This window comes from Salvelinus alpinus, chromosome 23 (genome assembly GCF_045679555.1).
Source record: "Salvelinus alpinus chromosome 23, SLU_Salpinus.1, whole genome shotgun sequence".
NCBI lineage: Eukaryota > Metazoa > Chordata > Actinopteri > Salmoniformes > Salmonidae > Salvelinus > Salvelinus alpinus.
Window position 1 is genome coordinate 39,778,544 of NC_092108.1, and position 19,525 is coordinate 39,798,068.

A 19,525-nucleotide genomic window follows, 5' to 3' on the forward strand; every position below is an offset into this window, starting at 1 on the left:
ACTAGGCTACCTGCCGGCTAACACCTGAAGCTGTTGTTTCCCTTATAATGACAATAAATGCAAGTGCGGGAATGTTTTGTTCAATAAAATGCTTTTAAAAACTTAAGTAGCAAACAATAACACTTGCCTAAACTCATATTTAAAGAAAGTATATCTTTAAAATGTGGAATTAAGCCATTCCCACTGATGCACTGTGGAAACTCGGTTTTGTTCGGCATTTTCCGTCTCTCGGCATACTTCATGACAGCATTTGCGACCATTTTGCTGACGTGCTTGTGTGTCTGAGTGGAGCTGAGGTTTAAAGAATAAATAGATACACGAAAATAAACCTCATTCGGCAATGGACGGGTATGTGTTCACGTTTGCATGTTGCTCTTAATTAGATTCGCTAAAGGTTTTAATGTTGCATGGAAATAGCTATTCAATAACGTTAGCAAGCTAGCTAACTCACTGGGCCACGTTTGCCTTCGTTCTGGACATGGTGCCCGTCTGCCACCCATCTTGTTAGAATTACATTAGCTAGCTAATGCGAGTACAGTAGAATTTGACATCGTGTGTTGGTTGGTATAACTAGCTACCCAGGAGGTGTGATGACTACGCAAAAATTGAGTAGCGTCAATATTTCTACAAGTTCGTTTGGCTAACCATTCACAATGTCGTGTTGTTATTCTCAGTATGTTCGCTACTACCTAGCTAGGCGTGCAGGCACCCCTGCGCTTTGTTATGGTAGTATGGCAGGTTTTCCTTTGTCTCTTCGGATGAGTTAGGTGGGCACTGTAGCTAGCTTTCATGTACCGCTAGCTGGCAAGGTCTGATACTCGAATATACTAAAGTAGAATTTGCAATGCGCTTTTATATCCAACCTGTAAATACGATGAATACACATTTAGCGAAATATAATTGAAAGCCAAAACTCACGCGCCTTGGAAGACGGTTTTAGCCTGGATGGATAACGTTAGCAAACCGGTAGGATAGTAGGCGTAGCTAACTTGATTATTAATTGCAGACACCCTAGCAATATTTTTGGTTCCGTTAATTTTCATGTTTCTTATTCAGCATTGCCACTGATGTTGCAGTTGGCGTGAAGGTAAGTTTGCACTTTAGCACCTGACTTTTCAGGACACTTTCATCAATTGGGAAATTATGTACCAAATATATTAATGTATGCATTCTTATTTTACAGAGAGGCTCAGATGAATTAAATCTCTACAGCACCAGCCCTAACTCTGTGACTGGTGAGCACTTTTTCTCTCCCATCCAGCCATATAGGAAAGTAAAGCTAAAGCCATTCACATTCTAACATATTATCCAGTCAATTGTCATTGACATGTTTTAAAGGCCCAGTGTAGACAAAAATGTGATTCCTTCCCCTGTGTTTTACATATATATTTCCACATTGAGGTTGGAATAATACTAATAATTATGATGATGCCCTTTTTGTGTAAGAGCTGTTTGAAAATACCGCCTGAAATTTCAGCCTGTTGTGGTGTGATGGAGTGGCTGCTGAGTGGCACAGCGGTCTAAGGCACTCCCTGGTTCAAATCCAGGCTGTATCACATCCGGCTGTAATTGGGAGGCCCATAGGCAGGCGCACAATTGGACCAGTGTTGTCCGGGGTAGGCCGTCATTGTAAATAAAAATTTGCGCTTAACTGACTTGCCTGGTTCAATAAAAAAATTAAAAAGAGTTTTGGCCTGCCTGAGGCGGTAAATTAGTTAAACTAATAAGAAAGAGTTCCAAACTGCTCTGCCAATAACAGCTAGTTTTCCACTCCCCACTTGTTACCCAGAAAGGATTTGATGTTATTTATAGTGTTATATTGATATTGATTACTACATTTTTGGGTTCAGGCCTTGTAAGTAAAGCATTTCACTGTACTTGCAGTGGTGGGAAAAAGTACCCAATTGTCATACTTTAGTATAAGTAAAGATACCTTAGTAGGAAATGACTTGAGTAAAAGTGGAAGTCACCCAGTAATATACTACTTGAGTAAAAGTCTAAAAGTATTTGTTTTTACATATACTTAAGTATCAAAAGTAAATGTAATTGCTAAAATATACTTAAGTATCAGATATACAGAAGTACAGATACTCAAAACAAGAGTGTTGGGCCAGTAACTAAAAGGTTGCTGGATCGAATCCCCGAGCTGACAAGGTAAAAATCTGCCGTTAACTGCCCCTGAACAAGGCAGTTAATCCACTGTTCCCCGGTAGGCCTCCATTGTAAATAAGAATTTGTTCTTAACTGACTTGCAAGTGAAATATAAAAAAGTAAATTTAAGGGCTGACCAACAGTTGATGCGATATATTCATGCACGATGCTTGATTTCATAGCTAACGGCAATGACAGCAGTAAAAAACTGAGAGTAGAGGACAGGATGGAGAGTCCCCCATCCCGGGTGCTCCACATCCGGAAGCTGCCCAGTGAGGTGTCTGAGACGGAGGTCATCGCCCTGGGTCTACCGTTCGGCAAGGTCACCAATATCCTCATGCTGAAGGGCAAAAATCAGGTGAGTTTTGTGGCGGAAATTCTATTGGATATTCTTTTTTGTTGCCGTTATTGTAGTGGCATGATTAGGGCCAGGAGTTTATCCTGACCATAAAAAGCAGGGGTATGCAACTATGGAGCTGATGGTCGGGGGGTGGAACAATATTATAAGTTGTATACTACTGCAAATTGACCATAACTATGCACAAAAATTATTATTTTTAAATATACAGAACAACAATAAAAAGGCAACATGTAAAAAGATCACAGAAATGTTCCAATTTATTTTCCTCAAATTTGGTGCAAAAATTTGATCACATCCCTGTTTAGTGAGCATTTCTCTTTTGCCAAGATAATCCATCCACCTGACAGGTGTAACATATCAAGAAGCTGATTAAACAGCATAATCATTATACAGATGCACCTTGTCCTGGGGACAATAAAAGGCCACTCTAAAATGTGCAGTTTTGTCACACAACACAATGCCACAGATGTCTGAAGTTTTGAAGGACATGCAATTGGCCTGTTAACTGCAGGACTGTCTATCAGAGTTGTAGCCAGAGAATTTAATGTTAATTTCTCTACCATAAGCTGCCTCCAACATTGTTTTAGAGAATTTGGCAGTACTTCCAACCGACCTCACAACCGCAGAGCATGTGTAACCACGCCAGCCCAGGACCTCCACATCCTGCTTCTTCACCTGCAAGATTGTCTGAGACCAGACAGCTGATGAAACTTCTGTCTGTATTAATGCTCTTTTGTGGGGAAAAACTAATTCTGATTGGCTGGGCCTGGCTTCCAAGTGGGTGGGCCTATGCCCACCCATCGCTGCGCCCCTGCCCAGTCATGTGAAATCCGTAGATTAGGGCCTAATGTATTCATTTAAATTAACTGATTTCCTTATGATCTGTAATTCTGTGAAATCGTTTACAATGTAGCATGTTGCGTTCCTATTTTTGTTCAGTATACAATCATTTCATACATTGAGACACGATGACATCTTTTAAAAAATTAAAAAAAATCTAATGGGAATACTTGGTGAACAGATAACCTAAATGAAACTCATTTTTGCTGAATTCCTGGTGATTTTAGTCTTCATTTTTTTCAAACCTTAACCAACTTTGGGGCTGGTTTTGGTCTGTGGACCGCCTGCTGCCGACCCCAAATTAAAAGTGATTTTTGCATTGATTTAGACCCTTTGCCTACTTCCCCAGAGTTAGAAACTTGTGTATATACCACTTGTATGTGTCTGCATCCAGTATGAAGGGAGTTGCGAGGTAGTTTCTCGTACCAATAACTAACTAATGTTAGCGCAATGACTGGAAGTCAACAGCAACAGCTAGCATGACTTTCAGTCATTGCGCTACTGCTAGTTAGCAATTGTGCTAACCGTAGTTAGCAACTTCCTTCAAACTGAAGCAGAGAGGGAACATGGTATGAGTTTATCTGACTCATAGATGAAGGGCTTCATTGACAATTTTGAAGTATCCCTTTAACCGTATCAGTCCCGAGACCCCAGCAAGAATCGTCTTTTCATTTATGACTTTCATTTATCTGCATGTCTAGCTCTTATATTTAGCCTCACAATTAAGTGTTTTACTATTTTATTTTCAAGACAACCAGGGCTACAAGTAGAACACAAAACAATTTGACAAACTGTTGCATTCATGACTTTGATTTACAAATAAGGTCCACCAAATCAAAACCCGATAAATTAATTCATATGAATGCTGTAAGTACAGAAATTGTTTGCTCACCGGAAAATTAATATCCAATTACTCAGTAACAACTGTGGAGTTTGACTGCAACTATGTGAGCTTATTACATTATAGACACTGTCCTAAGATTTCCTATGATCTATGTAGAATAACCCCTTACCTTCTCTCAAACCCAGCTCAGCCCTCGTTAATCACAGAGGCTAATAGTTGCTATCTACGGATGCAGTAGAAATGGACAAATCCAATTAAATCTGTAGCTCAAACACACAGTTTAAAAGGGGTAAAAGACCAAAATGCGCCCGCGTTAGTGGTACTCTTGTGTTAAACCTCGCCCGAGCTTTCTCTGTTCAGGTCAAATGGTCAGGAACTCATGAACCTAAGTTTTTATTTTATTTTTAATTTACCAAGCAATTTAATACTACAACGTAGTACTGGGCATAGAACAAATGTTTCCTCTTGTCTTTCTTAAAATGGTCCTCTGTCCGTGTGCAAGGCGTTCCTCGAGCTGGGTACAGAGGAGGCGGCCGTTACAATGGTGAACTACTATACGGCAGTGACGCCTCAGGTCCGCAACGTCCCCGTTTTCATCCAGTTCTCTAACCACAAGGAGCTCAAGACAGACAGTGCTCTCAACCAGGTGAGATTGTCCTTTCCCAGAAAATACACCTGTGCATGACTAGTATTGAGTCTCTAGTGTAGACACACAGAAATGTTGTACTAGGCAGCCTTGGCATTTGCAACTAAATCTATGAAAGTGCAGACTGCCATCTTAATTTCTTATTTTCTCTCTTCCTCGCTCTTCCTCTCTTTCATACATACCCGCCCAGCGTGCACAGGCTGTCCTCCAGGCAGTGTCGGCGGTTCAGGAGGGTGGCTCTCCCAACTCTGACACCAGTGCGCTGGATAGTGTTCTAGCGCAGGCCCCGAGCCCCGTGCTCAGGATAATCATCGACAACATGTTCTACCCCGTCACTCTGGATGTCCTCCAGCAGATCTTCTCCAAGTTTGGAACAGTCATGAAGATCATCACGTTCACCAAGAACAACCAGTTCCAGGCCCTGCTCCAGTTCAGCGAACCAGTCAACGCCCAGCAAGCCAGACTGGTGAGCAGACATTCAAACCAGTAGTATATTCAGTTCCTCAGTTCTCAGTCAATTTACCTGTTAAAATTAAGGTTGATAACAATTCCGTTTTGTCTCCTGATATCTCTCTCTCCAGAATATCACAATGTTGAAAACAAAAATTATAAAAACAAAAAGCTTACTACTGAAGTTATATTTCTTTCATCACTTTCTCCAGTCCCTGGACGGCCAGAACATCTACAACTCATGTTGCACACTGCGGATCGACTTCTCCAAACTGGTCAACCTCAATGTCAAGTACAACAACGACAAGAGCCGCGACTACACCCGGCCCGAGCTGCCCGCTGGCGACGGCCAGCCCTCCCTAGACCCTGCCATGGCTGCCGCCCTCAACAAGGACTCCTCCCTGCTTGGTAAGACCTGCCTCCACCCGTCTAACCATCTTCTCTCTTCTCTCTCCCTCTGTTCTCTCTTCTTTTTTTCCAGTCAGCTCAGTCCAGTCAGCTCTCTCTCCTCTGTATAAAAGTCAATACCACTAAGTGTTTTCTCTCAATGGGAGGCTGGGTATATACAGTTGAAGTCGGAAGTTTACATGCACTTAGGTTGGAGTCATTAACTCATTTTTCAACCACTCCACAAATGTCTTGTTTAACAAACTATAGTTTTGGCAAGTCGGTTAGGACATCTACTTTGTGCATGACACAAGTAATTTTTCCAACAATTGTTTACAGACGGATTATTTCACTTATAATTCACTGTATCACAATTCAAGTGGGTCAGAAGTTTACATGTACTAAGTTGACTGTACCTTTTAAACAGTTTGGAAAATTCCTGAAAATGATGTCATGGCTTTAGAAGCTTCTGATAGGCTAATTGATATAATTTGAGTCAATTGGAGGTGTACCTGTGGATGTATTTCAAGGCCTACCTTTAAACTCAGTGCCTTTTTGTTTGACGACATGGGAAAATCAAAGAAATCAGCCAAGACCTCAGGGGGAAAAAATGTAGACCTCCGCAAGTCTGGTGCATCCTTGTGAGCAATTTCCAAACGCCTGAAGGCACCACTTTCATCTGTACAAACAATAGTATGCATAAACACCATGGGACCACGCAGCCGTCATACCGCTCAGGAAGGAGACACATTCTGTCTCCTAGAGATGAACGTACTTTGGTGCGAAAACTGCAAATCAATCCCAGAACAACAGCAAAGGACTTTGTGAAGATGCTGGAGGAAACGGTACAAAAGTATCTATATCCACAGTAAAACGAGTCCTATATCGACATAACCTGAAAGGCTGCTCATCAAGGAAGAACCACTGCTCCAAACCGGCATAAAACAGCCAGACTATGGTTTGCAACTACACATGGGGACAAAGATTGTACTTTTTGGAGAAATATCCTCTGGTCTGATGAAACAAAAACAAAACTGTTTGGCCATAATGACCATCGTTATGTTTGGAGGAAAAAGGGGGAAGCTTGCAAGCCGAAGAACACCATCCCAACCGTGAAGCACGGGGGTGGCAGCATCATGTTGTGGGGGTGCTTTGCTGCAGGAGGGACTGGTGCACTTCACAAAATAGATGGCATCATGAGGAGGAAAATTATGTGGATATATTGAAGCAACATCAAGACATCAGTCAGGAAGTTGAAGCTTGGTTGCAAATCGGTCTTCCAAATGGACAATGACCCCAAGCATACTATCAGAGTTGTGGCAAAATGGCTTAAGGACAACAAAGTCAAGGTATTGGAGTGGCCATCACAAAGCCCTGACCTCAATCCTAGAGAGCATTTGTGGGCAGAACTGAAAAAGCGTGTGCGTGCAAGGAGGCCTACAAACCTGACTGTTACACCAGCTCTGTCAGGAGGAATGGTCCAAAATTCACCCAACTTATTATGGGAAGCTTGTGGAAGGCTACCTGAAACATTTGACCCAAGTTAAACATTTTAAAGTCAATGCTACCAAATAGTAATTAAGTGTATGTAAACTTCTGACCCACTGGGAATGTGATGAAAGAAATAGAAGCTGAAATAAATAATTTTCTCTACTATTATTCTGACATTTCACATTCTTAAAATAAAGTGGTGATCCTAAAACGGAATTTTTACTGGGATTAAATGTCAGGAATTGTGAAACTGAGTTTAATTGTATTTGGGTAAGGTGTATGTAAACTTTCAACTGTACATATCTAATGCTTTGTAGAGGTAGTAGGTGGACAACAAATCCATACCAGTCCAGTAACACACCACGAAGTGACCAACAAAAGAAGGAACGAGAACAAAATGGGTCACTGTATATTATCGACAGTCTGTTCCAAGCCATAAAAGGGCCTTGTCGATTTGCTTTTCTACATTATAACTGCTCACATCCAGCCCTACCCAAAGTGTATATTTGAGCCTTTTCCTGTACACACTCTCTGTAGGTACCCCCTCAGGAATGGTAGCTCCCTACTCTAGCGGTGGAGGGTTTCAGTCTTCTCTCTCCTACTCGCAGGGCGGAGGTAACTATGCTTTACGTTATCTTTTCTTTCTTTCACTCTCAAGTCTTACCTGGTGTGTCTGTTGTCTCGGGGCAAAAGAGACAGAAATAGCTGGTGATATAGCAACCACTCCTGTCAGACCAAGGAAGAAAACACGTCTACTAGCATGATTGACTTGTTTGAAATTACACTGAACAAAAATATAACCGCAACAATTTTAAGGATTTGACTGAGTTACAGTTTATATAAGGAAATTGAGAAATTCATTAGGTCCTAATCTATGGATTTCATGTGTCTGGGATTACAGATATGTATCTGGTCACAGATACCTTTAAAAAAAAAATAAGTAGGGAGGTGGATCTGAAAACCAGTCAGTATCTGGTGTGATGTCATGCAGCGCGACACATCTCCTTCGAGTTGATCAGGCTGTTGATTGTGGCCTGTGGAATGTTGTCCCACTCCTCTTAAATGGCTGTGCGAAGTTGCTGGATATTGGCAGAAACTGCAACACGCTGTTGTACATGTCGATCCAGAGCATCCCAAACAGGCTCAATGGGTGACATGTCTGCGTATGCAGGACATGGAAGAACTGGGACATTTTCAGCTTCCAGGAATTGTGTACAGATCCCTGCGACATGGGGCTGTGCATTATCATGCTGAAACATGAGGTGATGGTGGAGGATGAATGGCACGACAATGGGTTTTCAGGATCTCGTCACGGTATCTCTGTGCATTTAAATTGCCATCGATAAAGTGCAATTATGTTGGTTGTCTGTAGCTTATGCCTGCCCAAACCATAACCCCACCGCCACCATGGGGCACTCTGTTCACAACGCTGACATCAGCAAACAAGCATTTCGCTACACCCGCAATAACAGTTGCTAAATATGTGTATGTGATTTGAAACCACTCGCCCACACGACGCCATACACGGTACGCTATCTGCCAGGTACAGTTGAAACCAGGATTCATCTGTGAAGAGCACACTTCTCCAGCGTGCCAGTGGCTATCGAAGGTGAGCGTTTGCCCGCTGAAGTTTGTTATGATGCCGAACTGCAGTCAGGTCAGGACTCTTGAGGTTGACGAATACGCAGTTGAGCTTCCCTGAGATGGTTTCTGACATTTTGTGCAGATATTCTTAGATTGTGCAAACCCACAGTATCATCAGCTGTCCGGGTAGCTAGTCTCAGACAATTCCGCAGGTGAAGAAGCCAGGTGTCTAGGTCCTAGGCTGGCGTGGTTACACGTGGTCTGCGGTTATGAAACCGGTTGGACGTACTGCCAAATTCTCTTAAACTACGTTGGAGGCGGCTTATCGTCGAGAAATTAATATAAAATGATCTGGCAACAGCTCTGGTGGACGTGTCTGCATGACAATTGCACGCTCCCTCAATTTGCATCATCTGTGGCATTGTATTATGTGACAAAACTGCACATTTTAGTTATTTTTTTTATTTTTTTTTGTCCCTAGCACAATTTGCACCTGTATAATGATCATGCTCTTTAATCAGCTTCTTGATATGCCACACCTGCCAGGTGGATGGATTGTCTTGGCAAAGGAGAAAAGCTCACTAACAGAGATGTAAACAAATTTGTGCACAATTTGAGATTTTTTTTTGGTGCGTATGGACATTTTCTGGGTTCTTTTATTTCAGCTCATGAAACATGGGACCAACACTTTTACATGTTGCCCTTTTCATATTTTTGTTCAGTGTATGATAGTTGCTTGAGAATAACCAAGGATGTTGTTATGAAAGGACTTAGAATGTGGAATAATGAAAGGTTAGCTTTAGAGTTGACTAACCTTTCGTGTGTCTTGAATAGCTTTTGACAGAGGTTGTGTGTGCGTGAGCACGTGTCCCCATGTGAGTGCACGTGCTCCTGTGTGCGTGTCCGGCCCATTATGTAAATGTCTGCGGGCATGGCATGCACACTAGCGCATCGATTCCCAAACTAGGGGTTGCAACCCCAAGTGGGGTTGTCTGGTTTGAAAATGGAGTTGTGAGAAACTCGACAAAAAAAAGTGCTCGGGTTCATAGCACCTCGGTACGTCAGTAACCTCTGGTACTAGCTGCTAGATGCGGTTGTAATAAACAGTGGTGCCTGTTTTCCTCCTACCAATGTGTCTATCTTTTTGAACGGTTTAATACTATGACCCCATCACTGAAAGATACGACTCTCAGGAACACATACGTGTCTTCTGTTGTGCTTTACAATGCCCACAAGCCGCGCAGTACTCATTAAAACAAGGTGGGCAAGACCAGGCACTAAATCAGACTGGGGGGATCTCCCCTATTCCTGATGATCTTCTAAACTTCCCAATACCTTTCTGGTGCATTTCAGTCATTTCAAACTATACTTCATTCAGATTGGGGGGGGAAAAAGAAGCCCCAATTATTATTTTTTTTTAAAGACATAGGCTGTTGATTACATTAGTTTTTCTTTTCTTTTTTTTACATGGTGGGGTTGTGAAAAATGTTTATCAAAATGGGACCAACCCCTGCTGTAGCACATGGCTCTGTGTTGTGCTTTGCCTGTGCTTGCTCTCTGTCCCCATTACCATGTTAACGTGCCTGGCTCTCTGGCCATTCCTCCAGGAGCCATCAGTCCTCTGAGTGCCGCGGCTGCAGCGGCGGCAGCTGCAGGGAGGGTGGCGCTCTCCGGACACTCTGGCTGCAGCGGCGTGCTCCTGGTCAGCAACCTCAACGAAGAGGTCAGTAACATCCCCCAGACCTCCCCCTTTCTCGCTCTCCTCCTACAGGAGGATCTCATGCTTCGCTGACGTTACATACTTGTTCATTGTTTCTGACATGGAGCAGACATTTATTATGGTTGGTATGACTGGTGTTATTTCATTAGTGGAAAGGCTCAGAAATTTGGAGGGAAATATCCTCATCTGTAGAATTTGGCTTTAGTCCACCCTTACATTTAGTTGCACAAGTACTCAATACCTGCATGGAATTATCTATTATACCCCTTGATCAGTACACAGATCTGAAAATATATTTTATAAGATGGCTACAACTTAAATGACTACTATATTCAGTGTTGCTCAGTATTCCTTGACTGTTATTCTATAAAGCTCTGCTGCACACACATCTAGTTTAGCCCTTGGAAATGCAGACCCGGTTTTCCTTGCATAACATTTTAAGTGATTAAGACTCCCAAAAGAGATCCCTAATAACCTATTCTTGGGAAAAAGTCTAATTGACCTGATATTGCCACGCAATCCACACAATATGCATTGTGTTTGTTTTTTAAATTGTTTTTGTATCACTTAATTCCCTGCGTAAAGACTGACATAGACGGGTTAGCTGACAACAAATAAACCTCAAACGAAGCGCACGATTCAATGGGCAGAAGTCTGTTGTGATTCTGGAAGAACAGATAGTTAGCAACAGTGAGAATAAGTGGCTCGTTTTATCTTGTCTTTGATAGCATATATTGTTTTGACGTCACGTCTATGCAAAAATTCGCTAGCTAACCAACAACTTTATCAATGTGTTTGAGACAAGTGCTCATTGTGCAAATATATTTGTTTTCAATAGACATTGGCGACAAATGTAGTTTACATGTTGTCAACAATCGAACAGGGTGACTACACCGTGCGTGAGCGTTGCAAAATAAACGTAGAAATCCATGTTATTCAATTATTGCACTAACAATGCTCACGCACACCAACGAGCGTCTACGTTGCCAAGGGCTAAAATAGAAATCAGTTCTATTTCTGAAGCAGATCGCGCTGCAAGTCCTGCCTCTCCCATCTCCTCATTGGTTTATAGAAGCAGGTACCCATGTGCCATCTCCTCATTGGTTATACCCACGTGGGTGACTGAAAGACGAACGAGGTCAGTGGCGGTAATGCACCTGATTTTATGAAAGTTGCCAATCGCAATATAAAGTCAAGAGAAGAAAAAGCCTGGAAGGAAGAGATGACTAGAAAAGATTCTGTTGACCGTTTTATGTGTGGATTAATTGGCGGAGTAGAGGACCTTGTGCATTTCAGGTAAAATAACAACTCAATGTTTTATGTCCCAGGACAAATTAGCTAGCAACAGCAAGCTAGCTAAATAGGACAAATTAGCTAGCAAGTGCAAGCTAACTAGCTAAATTGCCATAAATGTTTAATGCTTTATGACCTGTCCCCAAATTATTAAAGTTGGTTCAGAGTTTGTTTTGACATTTTAACCTGCGTGTCGTGATCGCGTATGGTGTGGGGGGACAAAATACATTTATGCACGATGGCGCACGCAGCCGGTTTGGGTTCCGTGTAAGCCAACCCAATCTGTTTTGCCCATAGTTGCGCACACTGTTTTGTTGCTAAGCAACCAATCCGTCTATATAGACGGGTTAGCTGACAACATCACAAATGATGCGTGCGAATCAGTGGCCACAAGCCGCGCGTTATGATTCTGAATGGTCAGATAGCTAGAAACAATGACAAGAAGCAGCCATGGGAATCGTAGGTGTCAGCTCCTTGTATCTTGTTAATGATCTTGTTTTTGACTGATTTCATGTCAATGCTAATATGGCTAAAATTTGCTAGCTAGCTAACCAACAAATGTTATGATGTGTTTGAGACATTTGCCTATGGTGCAAATGTATTTATGCTTTCAATAAACATTTGGAGGCAACAGTTAACATGTCAACAGTCGATAAGCCAACCCTGTCTGTTTTGCCGCTAAACAACCAACCCGTCTATAGGACATCAGGCTTTAATTAAAAGGGTTAGTCTGAGGGTGTAAGTACCAAGATGAGTGGATTGTGTTTCTCTGTCAAGCGTCATTCACCATGAGGAAAGACGGAAGGGTGGGAATGAACGAGGTTGCACATCCAGTCAAGAGATGTAATGCGAGTGATGATGATGATGCATTCTTACATCGGTGCTCATTTGTGAATTTTATGTTAGCCTCAGTGCTTGCATATGTTTTGTCTCCATAGCCTAAGTCAACTGAACTGCAGTTACTTCTCAGGCTCTGTCTTAGTGAATGGAGGGGCTCCGTTCACTCTCTCTCTTTCTCTATCTGCTATGCATTCTGTGCAAATTTTAACCGCTGTCTCCTAAACTCTTTCTCTCTTTCTCTCCCTCCCTCCCTTTCTCCCTCTTTCATGTCAAGTGATAGTCCTTCCTAACTGTCGTTCTTTTCTGTCAAGCCCCCCCCTCCTTCACTCCTCTCTCCCAATGAATTTCTCTAAGCTATGTCAAGTTGGTATGAACTGTGGGGGCTATACCAACCACTCCCACACCAAATTTTCTCAGCCACTGTCTCTATCTATGCTATATCTATAAATTCTCGACAGAAGTAATATTCTCAGATCATTTCTCTCTCCAAACACTGGGTCTGTTTTATGCCATAACTTTGTAAGGTGGTTTTCATGTCTTTACCTGCATGCCCCAAACGCTCCTCCTTTGGAAATTGATAGAGGGTAGCGCCCCTGCCACCCGCTTTAACCAATATTCCTGCATTTCATATGCTACCAAGCTTACTTGCTTTACTAAAACCTTAACTTGAGACTCTTCTGCATGCCCAATCCATGCCCCCCCTCATCACTATTGGCCACAAACTAGGCTTGGGTGTAAATGTACTCTGCTCCCCCTTTGGTCTCAGGTGTTGACATTTGGCACTATTATTTCCTTGTATGTTTGGGATTAAAGCCCCCCACAGCAAAACCAATTCCAGCCATTTTCTGACCAAACTCCTGCATTTCCAATGTACTGACCTGTTTTTATTTTTGTCCCCCACCCCAACTCTTTGTTTTTGATTTACTCCGCATTGCTGCCCCCTCCCACCCCCCTTCCCCTCGTTCATTCCCACCCTTCCGTGTTTCCCCCTTTGTGTCCTGTCCTCACCCTCCTCCTTTCCTCCCCCCTCCTCCCACACGTTCATGCTTTGTGCCTGAACAAAAATGTTCCTCCTCGGACCAACTTCCCCAATTAACTGCCTTGAACCCATGCTCCATGACCACCTCACCATTCTACGGGAAACCACCCTCCGTTATGGATGATCTGTCCATCTCCGCTCTACCTCCGACTCTTCTCTCTACCTGTCTTACGCTGCTTGCTCTTCTCTCCTTCTAAAGATGGTTACGCCCCAAAGTCTGTTTACCCTCTTCGGTATGTTATCGTTAGCACTCTACCTTTTCCGTTTTTAGTTTTTTTTTTTTTACTCCATGTTTTTTGTTTTCTCTATCTCATTTGATTTATGGTTAGTATTTCCATAGTTGAGTAACTGTTTCATGTTTTTCTTTCACGTTTTGTTTAATCGCACATATTGATTCAGTTGAGTACAGATTTTGGCCTTCAAGGCCTCTAGTCTCATCTCTCTCCATCTCACTCCATGAATAAATTACGCTAATGCATGGTTGATTATTTGGCATGTATTTATTTTTATTTTTCATTTCAAAGCTTGTTTTTTGGAGGGATTTTATCAGCATATTCTCTCTATTCTCTCTATTCTCTCTCTCTGTTATAAGGCTATTGTTCGAAGACTCTCTTTGATTGGTTTAAATCATATGGATGATTGCTCCATCCTTTTTCACGTCTCATATTTAAACTCCCTAAAGCACTAACTTTGTCCTTCATGGTTCACTCCTCCCTCTCCTCTGCCTGCCTTTTGCTCTCTCCTCCTCTCTCTTCCTCCCGCCGTCTGCCTATCATTATAATGAAGGGGTGTATGGTGATGCTCAGCGCGTGAAGATCCTCTACAATAAGAAGGACAGTGCTCTCATCCAGATGTCGGACGGGAACCAGGCCCAGCTCGGTGAGTGGGTTCCCATTTACCATTCACATGCGTAGGCAACGGTTGGCAGGCTTCAGCGCGTCAGGCAGCATGCAACTTGAAAACACATGTCATAAAAAAATAATAATAATATTATGAGGTCTTACCTTGCTTGACAGTAGCATAAAGCCAAAATCCGACCATATCGTCGAGGCAATTATTTCATAAAGACTTCCATATGCCATTGCAACCAGTAGCGCCTCTTATGTTCTATTGGTTTTCAAATCACCTTTCTTTCATTGTCCGGTAGTCATATTAGTAACCCGTGCTAGTTGTTGCATCTTTAGTTGTCCTTTTTTTTTTTTTATAAACATTTATGGGTATTTTTATTGGTCAGATTAAACTCCTCCCATGTGCGGTGTGCTTTTGACAAGTGTTTTCCTGCTAACTGCGTTATGGAATGAACATTTGCGCAGCGTAACCTATTGCATTGCCTTCGCTTATAATGTGACGACATTAAGCTAAATGTTCTGATCTGCTGCATCAGCCTCAAAGCTTTTTAGTTGTTTTGTATGTATCCTAGGCCTGCCTACTGGTTGTATGAATTTGGATCTATCGTCCCAGGCATTCTTTCTCGCACAGATTGACAAGATTAATAGAATAGATAAACTCTTCTACAATGGAGGATAGTAGTTAGACAGGCTAGTGATTTTTCTGTTTGCTTTACTCGTCTTGTCTGAGAGAGAATAACTGTCCACATTTACTTTATCATCAAAGTGCGCATCGGAATTTCGTAAGAAGGATGCACACCGTTGCATCCCGTGCATCTTCGAGTTGCATGTTCTGTTAAAATAAATTGCCACAATCTAAATGTAATTAATTTCTGTCATTCTGAGCAGCACCCCTAATCAGGTTAAGTACCCAATGCATATCGATCTGATCCATTTCTCAAATTTCCAGTGAATTTAAATCCTGCTGGTCAAATGTCCGGGGCCACATTTTTCTGACGGAAACCCTGTTCCTAACTAATCAGTTAATGAATCAATTCATTTCATGTTTCTAATTAATGGCAGAGAAACATCTCCACATTAACCACATGAGAAACATGTCACTGTAACCATGTTTCCTATGTGCCTTTCCTCAGCGATGAGCCACCTGAACGGCCAGAAGATGTACGGGAAGATCATCCGTGTGACGCTCTCCAAGCACCAGACGGTGCAGCTGCCCAGGGAAGGGCTGGATGACCAGGGCCTAACCAAGGACTTCACCAACTCCCCCCTGCACCGCTTCAAAAAGCCAGGCTCCAAGAACTTTCAGAACATCTTTCCTCCGTCCGCCACGCTCCACCTCTCCAACGTCCCGTGAGTTTGTCTTGTGGTTTGGCTTGATTCTGTCTAACATTTCATGTTTGTGTGCTAGCTAGTGCATTAGCATGGTCTATGGAGTTCCTCAAGGCTCTGTTCTCGTTCCACTACTGTTTTCATTATATGCTGCCGCTCTGTTACGCTACATGACCAAAAGTATGTGGACACCTGCTCCTCAAACATCTCATTCCAAAATCATGGGCATTAATATGGATTTGGTCCCCCCCTTTGCTGCTATAACAGCCTCCACTCTTCTGGGAATGCGTTCCACTAGATGTTGAAACATTGCTGCGGGGACTTGATTACATTCAGCCACAAGCATTTATAAGGTTGGGCACTGATTTTGGGCGATTAGACCTGGCTCGCAGTCGGAGTTCCAATTCATCTCAAAGGTGTTCGATGTGGTTGAGGTCAGGGCTCTGTGCAATCCAGTCAAGTTCTTCCACATTGATCTCGACACAACATTTCTGTATGGACCTCTTTGTGCACGGGGGAATTATCATACTGAAACAGGAAAGGGCCTTCCCCAAACTGTTGAGACAAAGTTGGAAGCACAGAATCGTCCAGAATGTTATTGTAAGCTGTAGGGTTAAGATTTCCCTTCACCGGATCTAAGGGGCCTAGCCCAAACCATGATAAACAGCCTCAGACCATTATTTCTCCCCCACCAAACTTTACAGTTGGCACTATGCATTGGGACAGGTAGCGTTCTACTGGCATTCGCCAAACCCAGATTCGTCCGTCGGACTGCCAGATGGTGAGGCGTGATTCATCACTCCAGAGAAAGCGTTTCCAATGCTCCAGAGTCCAATGGCGGCAAGCATTACACCACTCCAGCCAACGCTTGGCATTGCGCATGGTGATCTTAGGCTTGTGTGCGGCTATCTGCCAAGGAAACCCATTTCATGAAGCGCCCGACAAAAAGTTATTGTGCTGGCGTTGCTTCCAGAGGCAGTTTGGAACTCGGTTATTAGTGTTGCAACCGAGGACAGACTATTGTTACGCGCTTTAGCACTCGCTGGTCCCGTTCTGAGAGCTTGTATGGCTTACCACTTTGCAGCTGAGCTGTTGTTGCTCCTAGACGTTTCCACTTCACAATAACAGGACTTACAGTTGACCGGGGCAGCTCTAACAGGGCAGACATTTGACTAACTGACTTGTTGGAAAGGTGGAATCCTATGAAAGTGCCACGTTGACAGTCACTGAGCTCTTCATTAAGGCCATTCTGCTGCCAATGTTTGTCTATTGAGATTGCATGGCTGTGCTCAATTTTTATGCACCTGTCAACAACGGGTGTGGGTGAATTAGCAGGATCCACTCATTTGAAGGGGTGTCCACATACTTTTGTGTATATATAGTATATGTTATTTGGTTGCGGTTTGCACTAGACTATATTATTTTGTAGTTTTGCTACTGTATTTAAAGGGATACGTTGAGGTTTTGGCAATGAAGACCTTTACTTCCAGAGTCCGACTAACTTGTGGATACCATTTGTATGTCTCTGCGTGCAGTTTGAAGGATGTTGCTAACTAACGTTAGCGCAATGACTGGAAGTCTATGGGAACAGCTACCATGCTAGCTGTTCCTGTAGACTTCGTCATTGGGCTAACCACTAACGCTAGTTAGCATTGGCTTGCGAAACTACCTTGAACTTCCTTCATACTGGATGCAGAGACCTAAAAATGGTATCCACAAGTTCATCTGACTCTGGGGAAGTAGATAAAGGGCCTCTTGCCAAAATCCCGAAGTATCGTCTTTAAGGGTTGGTTGTAGTGCTGGTTAGAAGGTCTTGCAACACAAGTAAATTTAAGTAGTTTAAAGTGTACCATTGCATTGACATGGCTGAATGTGCTTGCGTTGAGTTTCGCTCACTGTTGATTTCGGATTCGACAGGGAGGACGTGACTGAGGAGGATCTGAGACAGCTGTTCTCTAACGCAGGTGGCACTGTGAAGGCATTCAAGTTTTTCCAGTAAGACACTATCTTTAACTGCCTGTAACTTCTGATCAAATTTAGTCCCAAGCCTGGACCTTGGAACACCATTTGGAATGTGCTGCCATCATCATCATAATTTTACCACCTGTGTGTTTGACTAGATCGTGGTTATCTGAACACGTTCTTCTCCTCCCCAATATAGAGGCCACAAAATGGCGCTACTCCAGATGTCTACAGTCGAGGAGGCTATCCAGGCCTTGATGGACCTCCACAACTACGACATGGGCAGCAACCACCACCTGAAGGTCTCCTTCTCCAAGTCCACCATCTAGATGAACCACGCCATCACAACCCAACCCCTTCTCTGACAAATCTCAATGTGTGGTGCTCACCTGTTCAGTCCCCTCGGGGAGACCACAATGATACTCACCTCCTAGGGAAAACATTTGAACCAGTCATTCCTTTTTAGACAATATAGATTATCAAAAGCCCCACACTAGATGTGATGGTAGTTTCTACGATGTCATTGTCGTAAAACATCACCCGTCTAGGTCCCCTTATCCCCCTCCGCCTTAGTTTGTGTGGTTGGCAAGCTCCCTCCCTTTGTTCATCACGAGAATGAATTGGATTCCCTCTTTTTCTTAGAATGAATCAGCGAAAATGTGCCTTACTCAGCAAAATATTCTCATCGTTTTGCCTCCTTACGTTTCTAAAAGTGATAGAGGTCTAGGCACATTCTGTTTGGTTGTGGTTTCTGTTTTGTTTCCCCCTCCCCTTTTACATTACTTGATGTTCACCCATTTGAAATGTAGATTTAATAGTTTTGCTTTTGCGCTTTGTTGATGATTAACCTGATTTAGCGGACTTAGATAAGGAAGCCCATCTCTATTCAGTTGGTTGGGTTGTTTAATCCCAAACAACTCAAGAAGGTAATTTTGCCCGGGTTGAGAATGATTACTGTAAAGGCTGTTGACGCCATTGTACACTTCACCTGCTAAGGATGACTGCTTAGATGTTCCCTTACTGACTGTAAATGCTGTCTAGATGTTTTTCAAACCTTACTTGCATAGTCAATGTTCCCCTTTGGTCATTTTTTTTCTTTCTTTGATTGAAAATGGCAGTGAATCTTTTTGAGCATGTACTAATGGGTCATGGTAGTAGTGAAGACATGTTGCTGTTGCATGCGTCCAACATCCAGATGGGCAATGTGTTCACTGGTGAAAGTGAAGTATGATTGTACATGAGGACGGACTACCTGTTGGGACCAAAGTAAATGTGCCTATAGTCCTACTTTACGATTTAATTTAAAAGAAAAATATTTCACAGAAACAAATGTGGATTATGTGTTTGAGAAGGGGGAACAATACAAATCAAAGTCGAACCCTCACAGAATGTTTCTCTTTGATTTCAACAATCTTCTGTGGTGTTTTTTGGTCAAGAATTACCCTTAAACTACACAGCTTCAGTTGAAGCAACAACAACAACAAAAAGATTGGAATGTGTGGGGAAAAGTTATCAATATTTTCTACATGGATTGAGTTTTTACATCTCAATTGTAATAATCAATATAGTTTGGAAAAGGCACGATTAAAAGCTCATTTTCTACCGCGTGAGTCCATGTTTGATGGTTCCTGCTGTGTGTACCTACTCTGATTTACATCTGTAGCATGCTCAATAAACTTTCCTGTAGCTCTATTCACCCTCTTCTGTCTCTATGCTCTCGCTTTCTTTCTCCTCTACACC

At 42.7% G+C, this 19,525-nt stretch overlaps 1 protein-coding gene across 1 annotated transcript; it reads left to right on the plus strand.

The window, feature by feature from the left end:
* Positions 1–206: 206 nt before the first annotated feature.
* ptbp2b (polypyrimidine tract binding protein 2b) lies at positions 207–19,388 on the plus strand. The gene is made up of 14 exons (XM_071362277.1): positions 207–348; positions 1,057–1,087; positions 1,184–1,235; positions 2,334–2,509; positions 4,699–4,842; positions 5,033–5,308; positions 5,505–5,700; positions 7,708–7,785; positions 10,362–10,477; positions 13,846–13,879; positions 14,433–14,525; positions 15,628–15,844; positions 17,741–17,818; positions 17,985–19,388. Exons 1-14 carry the CDS (start codon positions 341–343, stop codon positions 18,112–18,114), a joined length of 1,629 nt encoding a protein of 542 aa, XP_071218378.1. The 5' UTR covers positions 207–340; the 3' UTR covers positions 18,115–19,388.
* Positions 19,389–19,525: the final 137 nt, after the last annotated feature.